Genomic DNA, 12513 nt, shown 5'->3' on the forward strand with positions numbered 1-12513 from the left:
TTTCCTATTATTTCAAGCAAAAATGACTAGTAATTTACAAGACTTGAGATACGTAGAGCAGCGAAGAACTGCATATGATTAGTGAGGTATTAACAAAAGATCGCAGGAACCAAAGACAAATTAGCATTTCAGCAGTTGAGTTGAAATGCTATTTCCCTTCAAGCGAATTCCATAATATCTGAAACACGTTCACTATATATTTCTTAGTTTTAACACGTTAATGATGGGGTGGTGTCAAGCAAAACCATATGTTCCACCTGCAACATATGATTTTGCTTGGTCTATACAGCTGTTTCTGTTGGAGAGGGGGATGTGATTCATTTGTTAGTGCTGTTTTATCCCGGTTGTCTCTAATTACATTGTTTGTCGAAAAATATGACAACTCCTTTAATTATGCATAGCCGAAAATTGCCATGTACCCTCTAATGACCTTTCACGTATCCCCGGGGGTATGCGTACCACACTTTGAGAAACACTGCTCTATGGGGTAGTGCCAACACTAATAGACGAGGTTGAATCATTGATAGAATTCTTGATAATAATAACCTCTCCCTTTTAAATAATAAACTCGATACTTTCTCCCATATGCCTATCCATTCGTATTCTGTAATTGATCTTGCAATCTGCTTCCCCTCCATTCTTCCACTGCTCACATGGGACATTGAAGAGAACATATATGGAATTGATCACTTTCCTGTTCTCTGCACAATGTCTTCACAGGAACCATGTTCATCCACATGGATACCTATATGGAAAATGGACCAGGCTGACTGGAACACTTTCTCTCATCTTGCAAAATTTAATGCTGATGCTATCAGTCAAACGCCTATCAGTGAAGCGGTAAAATATATAACAGAGTGCATTGTCCAGGCAGCAACAGCCTCCATCCCAAAACATCATCTCCGTTTCCACTCTATCCAAATCCTTGGTGGAACCCAGAATGTCAGATAGCCAAAAAAGATCAACACAGAGCATGGGATATATTTCGTAGATATCCCACCACATCAAACCTTTTAGCTTTGAAGTGTGCTCAAGCTAAAGCACACTATGTGAGGCGTCAGAGTCAAAAACAATCATGGATCCAATTTACTACATCAATTAATCAAATGACCAGTACAAAAATTGTATGGGATAAAATCCGGAAAATGAAAAGCAGATAAAAAACACATTGTTTGTCCACCTTAGACCATAATGGAAGTGTTTTTGCTGATTCCAAAGCCATTGCAGATGCTCTGGGAGAAAATTTTGCCAGAATCTCAACAATTGCTTCATATCCTCCTGAATTAATTCTGAAAGAACAGCAAGAGATACAAAGGCTAAATTTTTCTACCAATGTTCTTGAGCTATACAATCAGCCATTTGTTAAGGAGGAACTAAAAAGAGCTCTTCTATTACCTCACCCTAGTGCAGTAGGGCCTGATGACATCCATTATGAAATGATAAAACATCTACCATCATCTTCTATGGATCTCCTTCTCTTACTATACAATAGAATACTTGCAGAGGAAGAGTTTCCAAATTCTTGGCATAAGTCAATTGTCATTACTATCCTAAATCCAGGAAAAGATCCAACACAAGTAAATAATTATAGACCCATTGCTCTAACTGGATGTCTTTGTAAGATACTAGAGAAAATGGTTAATGCAGACTTCTCTGGTATTTAGAAAGCAACAATCTTCTCTCCAATACACAATGTGGGTTCCATAAACATTGCTCAACTTTAGACCATTTGGTTCGTTTAGAAACTTGTATAAAAGATGCATTTCTGAAGCAAGAACACCTTGATTCAGTTTTCTTTGACATGTAAAAGCTTATGACACAGCCTGGAGATATGGTATATTAAAAAACCTCTATAATCTGGGTCTTAAAGGACACCTTCCTGTAGTTATTAAAGACGTTCTTTCTGGCGAATTTTCCAAGTCAGAGTGGGAAATACGTTATCTCAATCATATCATCAAGTACAGGGTGTTTCCCAAGGCTCTGTCTTAAGTGTGACACTTTTCGCTGTAAAAGTGTCACACTTAAGACAGATTCGGTGATTGAGTTAAAATTAACTCAATCACCGAACAGCTTCCTCCCACTGTAGACAATGCTCTATATGTTGATGACTTCACAATTTACTGCCACTCCCATAAAATGAAGATAATTGAAAGACAACTTCAGCAAGCAATTGATCATGTTTCTCTGTGGGCTCTTAGTAATGGGTTAGGTTTTTCAACAGAAAAAAGTGTCTGTGTACACTTCTGTCGAAAACGCACTCTTCATCCAGATCTGAATTAAAAATGGGACGTACTATTATTCCAGTAACTACAGAAGCCAAATTCTTGTCTGATCTTTAACAGTAAACTTACATTTCTAGCACACATTCGTCAAAATTTCTTCGCACTCTATCCTCTACTTAGTGGGGAGCAGATCAAACTTCATTGCTCCATCTTTATCATGTACTTATACGTTCAAAGCTAGATTATGGGTCTCAAGTCTATGGTTCTGCAACACAGAGTAACCTGCGATGGTTGGATTCCATCCATCATCAGGGTATACAGATAGCTACTGGTGTCTTTTGCACATTACCCACTCAGAGTCTTTATGTTAAAGCAAATGAAAGCACAGTTCTATCACTTAAATGGAAGCAGTTGTCTCTTAATTATGCCCTAAAGATAAAGTCTCTCCCAGATCATCCTACATGGACTAGTCTCTTTTCTCTGCACCGGGAAGCTCAATACCACACACTTCAAACTGCCATACGTATGCGTATTAAAGAGACTATGCAAGCTCTTGGTATAAATGTTGACAACATTGCCTACATTAAACATAACAGCATCCCTCCATGGCAGGTTTGCACCATCCTGCAACCTCTCACTTTGTAAGCTACAGAAATCTCCTACTCCATCATCTGTCTATCTTCAAATGTTTCATGCACACAGAGCAGCACGCTGATTTCTTGCCTATCTATACTGATGGTTCAAGAACTAATACCACTGTTGGCTATGCTGCTGTGTTTCCTGACATTATTATTTCCAACCAGATCCTACCTGACTGCAGTAATTATACAGTAGAGTTACTTGACATTCAGCTTACATTTGTTCATATAAAAGAAAACTGCTACCAAAAGTGTATAATTTATACAGACTCATTGAGCTCTTTACAGGCTATCTCCTCTCCTATGCATAATCCACATCCAGTACTTTATGAGCTGTTACACCTGTTTCACAAAATGAAAATCCTTAATTTTGATGTTCAGTTGTGCTGGATTCCCAGCCACGTTGGAATTAAGGAAAATGAGGCTGCAGATGCAGCTGCTAAATCAGCTTAAACTTTCTCCACGTAGTACCATATACAGACTACAGACAGTTTATACAATCAAAGCTAATTGCTCAGTGGCAGTCATCATGGCAGGAAGCATTAACAAACAAATTATACAACATTAAACCTGAAATCAAGCATCATTCTAGTCAATGAATAAATGGAAGAGAGGAAGTTGTTCTCACTAGGCTCCGCATAGATCACAGTTATCTTACACATTCTTATTTACTGAGAGCTAATGACCCTCCCATGTGTGAAAAGTGCAATACACATCTCACTATCATATACTGGTAGTGTGCCAGCACTTTGCACCAGAGAGGAATGAAATTTTTGCCTACCTGTCTGATATACACTCAGGCAGATGCTGACAGACTCGGGCAGATTGCACGATGTTTTTAATTTCTTACAAAGAATTAATTTATACAAACACATTTGATTGCAATTTTGTTTATATGTAAGTAATGTATTGCTTCACTTAACTTTTGTACATATATATTACAAAATATGTAATGTTTTGTGATGTATATGTGCAGGAGTTGAGTACTAATGTATATATTATTCATTAGGTTAATTTCTGACTAATCATATATTTCTGTAGCCTTGTGTTATCTTGTTGTAATTTTGTTAATATGTACATACCACACTGCTAAACTTAATTTTTATGCATACATAATGTATAATAATTCCTCTTTAACTCTATGTATTACTGTAATAACATTTGTTGTAATCTTATATGTAGATATAAGATTACTACAATAATTAGATATAAGATTATTGCATTCCTTAGCTTGGTTTGTACATGCATTTTGTTTATTAACTTATATTGTTGTCTAATTATGTACTGCTTTAAATGCTGCAGTAATTTTGTTTATATGTAGATACTGCATCGCCCAGCTTAACTTTTGTGCATACATATTATTTACTAATTTTTTTTGACTAATTATGTATTGCTATAGGACACTGTATATTTGTGTAACTTTCTTGTAATTTGTTTATATGTAGATACCATTGCCAAATTTTATTTTTATGCATGCATGTTCTATAATAATTCCTTTTTGCCTATTTGTGTATGGCTGTAAAAACGTTATAATTTGTATTATTATGTAATATGTATTATAATATGTAGATACTGCATTTTGTTTATTTAACTTATTGAAAATTTTTGTACTACTATAACCTTTAACCTTGTGTGTTGCTGTGCCCTCTGCAGCAATTCTGTTTCTATGTAGATGCTGCTTTGTGGAACCTAAATTTTGTACAGGCATATTGTTTACAATTTTCTTTAACTGCTTATGTATAGTTGTAACCTTAGTATGGCACGGTATGACCTTTGTAGTTTTTGTGACAAATAAACCATAAGCCAAACCATCCTCTGTAATTCTCTGTATTCAGCCTTATTCCCCTTCTTATAGATGGAACTATGAGAACTCTACTCCAATCATCTGGAATTCAACCTTCTGACTAGGCCCTCTGAATTATGCACTGTAGGCACTGCAAAACATTTATACTTCCATATTTGAGCATTGCTGGTTGTACAGGGTGGCCATAAAATAACTTTCCCTCTTTGGAGGCATCTGTAGCTAAAACCAATAAACAGAATGAGACCAAATTTTATATTGATACTTTTGAAGGCATGGGGAGATGACTTCCCCCCCCCAAAAAAAGATTTAGTACCAAAAGTCGCCGACAGGGGAAATTTTGGCGCTGGTGGAGCCGAAAACAAGCGGAGAATTATATTAAAGGCAGATAAAATGGAATAATAACATTTCGGCTGTGTAAGCGACAGCCACATCACTCATTCCAGCTGGATATGTGGCACGTTACAATGATGATGATAATAATAATTAAACTAAAACAACAACTTGCGAGAGAGACAGAAATTAATGTAGTGATTGAACTCGCAGGAAATAATGTTTTACTCATCAGAATCAGGGTCCCCTGGAAAACATACACAATTTTCAATGTGCTGACCTTTCCTGTGTACAACAAATTTCATCCCTGATTCTGATGAATAAAACATTATTTCCTGTGAGTTCAATCACTACATTAATTTCTGTCTCTCGCAAGTTGTTGTTTTAGTTTAATTATTATTATTATCATTGTAACGTGCCACATATCCAGCTGGAATGAGCGATGTGGCTGTCGCTTACACAGCTGAAATGTTGTTATTCCATTTTACCTGCCTTTAATGTAATTATCCGCTCGTTTTCAGTGCCAAAATTTCCCCTATCGGCGACTTTTGGTACTAAATCTTTTTTTTGCGGAAGCCGTCTCTCCATGCCTTCAAAAATCTCGATATAAAATTTGGTCTCTTTCCGTTTATTGGTTTTAGCTACAGATGCCTCCAAAGAGGGAAAGTTATTTTATGGCCACCCTGTATATCAACCACTCCAGCTGCACCTCTGCTTTCAGGCTTTTGACAACTTCTACAAACTCAAGTATTGACATGTACTACTGTTCTCTCACTGCTTGTTTCATTTTATCTTTCAGAGTAATTACTTCAAACATTTAGAATATCCTTATCTTCAGAATACACATATTAAAGTTTGGTCCATCATGTTATAGTAATCTCTCAATTAATGAAATCCTCAGTGCCTCCCAACAAAATTATTAAAGCAATTGCAGCACCTGATCAAGATTTTCACACCAGTGTTCTTGTCAATAGAGATTTGACAAAAAAATATCCTATAACAACATGAGTTCTACAAGTAGACACCTAGGCTCCTTCCTCTTTATAAAACCATAGACTACATTTTCAGGATGGTTGAGGACGGATTTGGCACAACGCTAACAACCAACGATAAACAACTGTTTCAGTTACCTCAGCAGTGCAGACAATATAGTATTAATAGATCCATCTTTATCCAAGGTGCAACAATACTTTGACAAACTATGCCAAGCTGCAAAAATATTTGGATTGACAGTTAACTCAAATAAAACTAAAATACTCACAAATATAGTACAAGGCTCCATCATCAGAGAACACAAACAATTTTTAGAAAAAGTAGCAGACTTCCAATACTTAGGCTCAAATATAAATAATACAACTTCTAATATTAAGAAAATATATAAAGCTCTCAATCAACACAGGAATCTAAAAAATATATGGAAATCACCCCTCATCACCTAGGAAACAAAAATTACGCTTTACAAAGCAACCTCTCAGGCCATCTTCTTTTATGGTGGAGAAACATGGAATGTTTCTATCCAAAAATCAGCATAAATCATTAATAGCTTTAATACAACCTGCTTAAGACTGTTACTCAGTTACTCCTAGAAGGAATATATTCATAATTCCATTATTTTAGAAGAGGCAAACCAAAAACCCTTGATTGAAACCCAGCGCAGACATCAACTTGATTGGCTTTGACATCAACTGAGATATCCTCCTTCTCCATACTTTGACATCTTAATTTTATATGCACCCTCAAATGGACAAAGATGGAGAGGAAGACCAACTAAACAATTCTGGCAGTATATTAACCACCTTATCAGCACAGATACTCTCTCTCCATGAGAAATAACTAAAATGGCTCAAAACAGAGAAGCCTGGAAATCTACATATAATAATTAACTTTTTCGTATTCTTATGTATTTAGTTCGTTTCCCTATTTACTAATTGTAAATTGTAAATAAACCATAATGATAACATTCTACTTAATAAATTGATTTCCAAAAACATTCAAGTAATTGTAACTTTGCTGTATTAACATTCTCTTTGCCATGATTGCTGCAAAGTTTATAAGCATTGTAGGGAACGAAATGGTTGTTAATTAGTAATTGTTATTTTGCATACCTCAGTGTACTCCTGATAATATACTGTGTTCTTCATATCACAAGTGCCATTGATTTGGATACATTTTGTTTTCACGTATTGCATTCCTTATGCTTTTTTTTTTTTTTTTAGATAACACACAGCAAGACATTCTAGGAATTACAGAAACAAAACAGAAAATTGAAACTTCACTCGAAAAGAACGGAACCAAAATTTTACAGCCATCAGTTTCTGAAATTGAAACTACAGAATGTAAATATGTTGAAACTGTTGTCACTGCTTTATCAACTTTAGATGAAGATGAATCTCATCACGACGTTACCTCTATCACCAAATATGAACAGATTCCTCATTTCCAGGAAGAAAAAATAGCTCTAAGTGAAAGTTTATCTACAGATAAATGGCAAGTATTTTGGAGATAATTGTGATTAAAATATAGTTTGTGATTTTGAAGTCTAGCTTTCCTCACCTCTTTTTTCATGCAATAAGAATTTTAAAAATACCCTTAAATGAACCCTGCAAATGAGTGAGTAAAGCCTTCACCTTAATATTGGTATGCCATGGATGTTTGTTAAACTCTTTTCGATTATATTGCTGTTGTCAGAAAAAATAAGATGATATAATAAATGAATAGTAATAGATTTTTATTGTTCACTATGAGACTACCACTTTATTTCATGGAGGCTTTCAAGTGGCATAAAAACCACTTTTTTATGCTAAACTAACTTTTGTTCAGTTAGTTTAGCATTAAAAAAATAATAAGCCACTAATCCTTAATTCTTCACTTCAATTAAGAACTTAAACATAATTTTGATAACTGTTCCATTCTGAATGTGTTTTAAACAATGTTTTAAAGATAAGCAGAACAAAATATGATTGTTTTCTATTAGTTTTTTTTTAAACAAATAAAAAATAATCACAGTAATAACAGTGCTGGTAACATCTATGTGAAAGTAAAAAATGCAATTTTTTTAGCAGTAATGTATACATTATGCATCGTATAGCAAATGAATTGTCTATTCTTAAGCTGCATGTACGTCAGTCATTGATGCTATTCAAGTTCTCAAATGTTCATTCAGCTGAAGACATAGGACCTGAAAGCAACAGTTTACTCTGAACACAGTTTTACCAAATTCTGGTTTCACTTTTGCCTTGAAGTGCCTTATCAACCTGGTGTACGTAACATTGTGCTCACTGCTACCTCTTCACTGGATGAAGAAACTCAGGTGTTTTAGGACAAGATATAGAGCACAAACTGAGTCAGCAATAGGGACTGATGGGATATCAGCACATGTTCTAAAAGAGTAGTTAGCTGAACTGGCTATTCCTCTGACCAGGTTGTTAATAGTCTCAGAACAGGGAAGATTCTGCAGGAATGGAAAGAATGTATGGTAATTCCATTGCACAAGGGTGGTGCAAAGATCGATGTATCCAATTATCGACTAATTAGTATCTCAGGAGTGGTGGTAAAGATTTTGGAAAAATTGGTTAGGGCTGGCATTCAGAAATGGGTTGACAGGTGAATCTCTACTTTGCAATGAACAGCATGCTGTTCATTGCAAAGTAGAGATTGCAACTTGCTAAAAGATGACTTTTAGCAAGTTGCTAAAAGTCATGTTTTAGCAACTTGCTCACATTCTATGATAATGTTACCATTAAACTAGACAAAATTGGAGCTGATACACGATGATACTTTTGGATTTTGCTAAGGCTTTTGACAGAATACAGCATCATAGACTTTTGCATAAATTGGAGAATACGGTTTGGGTTATAGAATATTAGCATGGATAAGAGGATGGCTGACTGACAGATATCAAAAAGTGGTATATGAGGGATGTGAGTCTGCAAGATTTAAGGTAACCAGTGGTGTACCATAAGGATTAGTGCTTGGTCCACTGTTATTCAATCTGTACATTAATGATATTGGGAAGGATTTGACAAGTACAGCTATTTGCTGATGATGCAAAGATAGGTAGGGTAATCAGGAATGCTGCTGATATGCAGTACTTGTAGAATGATTTGAATAGGCTGGAATGTGTGGGCATGGGAAAATTGATGTCAGTAAATGTAAAGTCATTCATTTTGGCATGATTAGATATCCAATGGCATATTATATTAGTGGGATTATGCTGCTGATATGCAGTACTTGTAGAATGATTTGAATAGGCTGGAATGTGTGGGCATGGGAAAATGGATGTCAATTCAATGTCAGTAAATGTAAAGTCATTCACTTTGGTATGATTAGATATCCAATGGCATATTATATTAGTGGGATTATGCTAGAAGAAACTGATGAGGCTAGGGATCTTGGAGTGTAGTAGATAGGAAGTTGAAATTCAGGGGCCATGTAACAAAGATTGTAAATACAACTTAGAGAATAATTGCAGTGCTGAAACGAATGCTCACATGTAAAGATAAGGATGTCATTTTGCCTCTTTACAAAGCCTTGATAGACCTCACTTGGACTCTTTGTGTGCAGGTCTGGTCTCCTGGTTTCTGTTGTGATTCTGATTTATTGAAGAGAGTGTAGAGGAGAGTTAAAAATGATATCAGGATTGTGGAATACTATTTATGAAGACAGAGATTGAGAATTTGTAGACGTCAGACACTAGCAAATAGTAGAAAAAGGGGCGATATGATTGAAACTTACAAACTTCTGATAGGATCATACAGGATTTCAATTGATGGAATTTTTCAATTTATGGAGGGTGAGGAAAGGACAAGAGGGCATCCTTGGAAGCTGAGAATGAATGCTGCTAAGAAAGAGGGGGGGGGGGCAGATTTTTCTCTTATAGGGTGGTATGTGATTCCCATTGGATGTTGTGAGTGAATTCAAGAATAAGTATGATAGCTGGTACATGTAGTGTGTGTGTGTGGCCTCCCTTGACGAGTCTGTGACTCCCTGGAGGTCTGTCTTAATAATAATAGTAATAATAATAATAAGTGATACTGAATCCTGTATCTTTCGAGTACACTGCAATACCAAGTACAGTACCAAGTTGGTATTGCAGCATAATTGAGAAATACACTATTCAAATCAAGTGTCACAGGATCTCTCTCTCTCCCCCCATTTGCAGGAAAAGAAATATAACTATGCAGTATGCAGATTTTGTGGCCTGCAAAGGAAGGTAGCAACTTGCTAAAAGCCACCGTCATCATTTTATGTCAAATGATAAGTATATGGGAGGAATTGATGCTCTTTCTTTAAGCATTTTTCAAGTCCATGATTGGTTACATACTGAAGAAGTGGAAGCCAAGAGGTGGAAAAGTGCTCCTTGAGAATTTCGTTGATTATCTTCTAATATCACCATCAGACCAAAGATAATGACTCCATGTCTCAAAGTAGCAGTTGTAAATATCATTTGAAAAAAGTAACATTGGAACATCGTAGTAGCCAGTATCTACAGGACGCTGACCTGGATCCAGTAGAGTATTGGTTGAAGTTGGAAAAATGGCAATGTAGAATTAGAGATGGTCAAGATAGTTCTTTTCAGTAGTGAATTTACTAATGATTTAAAGGACTGAAGTGCAGTACCACCAACATTCTATGAGAACTTAGTTGAAGGTCTTCCATGATCTTTGAAGCAATTATTACAAAAAGTGGGACAACACATATGGAGTTGGTCACTAAAAACAATTTTGTTTATTCAAAATTGTCTTGCATGTTTTTTGGTAGGATAATGCATGTGCATTTTCACCTTTGAAAAAAGTATTTAACCTTTCATTTATAATTTAAAAGATTTTTCGCTATTCTTTCTTTTAAAAATGCAGACATGTTAGCTACTTGAATGTGCATGCTGTTGGTAGAAAAAATTTCACTTGTTTAGCCTAAGCTATCTTCAGATGTGTTGATTCTAACAACCCAATGAATTGAAGTGCTGTTGCAGATTGCTGTCATGGTTGGCCAACTGGATAGTGAACCTGCTGCTCTTAAACCAACAAGTTGTTGGTTTATTCCCACTGTGGGCATGGGATATAAATTTCATCGCATGGTTTAAGACAATTGCCCAATGTCTTGATTTGGCTTGATAAATTTATATGGGATCTCTAGGTTTATGTTTATGGTTTATGTTATTAAAAAAAAAAAAGTCTAATAAAAGAAAATTCTAAGCAACCAATTATATATTTGGTTTAATCCTTTATTCAGTGTAAGCAAACAAAGTTTGTGCCTGAAGTATTTTCAGGACTGGGGCAATTCGTGGTAAAGGTGGAGTAAGTTCTGATCACTTGCCTTAGTATCTCCCATAATGCAAAGCACATCTCCTTGTGTATAATGCTATGCATATATAATGTATAATGCTATGCATTAAGGGAAGGACCATGTATAATGCTATGCATTATACATGTCTGCAAGGAGATGTGCTTTGCATTATGGGAGATATTAAGGAAAGTGATGAGAACTTACTCCACCTTTACCATGAGTTGCCCCAGTCCTGAAAATACTTCAGGTGCAAACTTTGTTTGCTTACACTTGGATAAAGGATTAAACCAAATATATAATTGGTAGAATAGTCAAGTGAAAAAACTTCCATCGAATATTCTAACCAGTGTTTGGCAATGGTGCAGACTCTTTTTTAACAGCAAGTTTAAAGAGTTGAATTTATTAAGGTTTAAAAAAGAATAATATTAATTAACATGCCTGTGTCTTGAAGATATAAATGCTGAAAAATTAACTAAAGACTTCATTAGAGCTGAGACGATATGCAATTTAGAGTGGTGGTTACCAGATAGTAACAAATGGATGTAGGAAAATATGAAGATGAAACAAGAATTTTGAACCAATGACATAAAAAGTTAAAACTGAAAAGATGAATTTGTACCCTTTGGATTTTAAAGAACCGAGAATGAAACAACGCCTAGTACTATATATATATATATATATATAGTACATCAGCAACAAGCATGATGGGTGCTGGCCATTTCATTATGTTGAAGATGTCATCAGTTGAATAAAGCAGAAAACTGACTGAGCTATTTTGTAGGTGTTAGGAGAAGTTTGATTGGTTCAAGAGTATTCAGGAATTGGGCTGGTTTGAGAGTACAAGGGAGTATTTTATTTGGTTTAATTGCCATACGGGAATTGTAAAGATGATGTTATTGTGTTTATAGCACATCGTGTGTTTCTTATTGCTAGTGATTCAGAACAGCGTAATTTAGATAATTTTCTTGAAAATTGATAATGATAACATTTTTGCTTTCAGGGGTATGTTTAACTTCCCTGGCCTGCAAGGATATTTCATTGGTAGGATTTTGGTTGTTTCTGGTATGTTTTTGATTGTGTTTTTTCTCATTGTTTTATTTCCCTTTTTATATATGGGTACTATGAGAGCTCTCCTCCAATCATCTGGAATTCGTCCACCTGTCCAGGCCTTCTGAACTATATGAGGGTGGTCTGAAAAGTTCTTGTCCTTGACCATAGATGGCAACACATCGGC

General features: G+C 35.5%; 1 protein-coding gene across 1 annotated transcript in view; it reads left to right on the forward strand.

The window, feature by feature from the left end:
- Positions 1 to 12513, forward strand: part of LOC150106355 (serine/threonine-protein kinase 10-like) — a 413234-nt gene that overhangs the window by 148999 nt on the left and 251722 nt on the right. The window contains exon 9 of the mRNA XM_090393096.1: positions 7211 to 7481. Coding sequence (XP_090249222.1) covers positions 7211 to 7481 — 271 coding nt within the window. The remainder of the gene's footprint in view (positions 1 to 7210; positions 7482 to 12513) is intronic.

The sequence above is a fragment of the Typopeltis vanoorti genome, chromosome 5 (assembly GCF_054136105.1).
Source record: "Typopeltis vanoorti isolate ZY-2024b chromosome 5, IOZ_Tvanoo_1.0, whole genome shotgun sequence".
In the NCBI taxonomy this organism is placed as follows: Eukaryota; Metazoa; Arthropoda; class Arachnida; order Uropygi; family Thelyphonidae; genus Typopeltis; species Typopeltis vanoorti.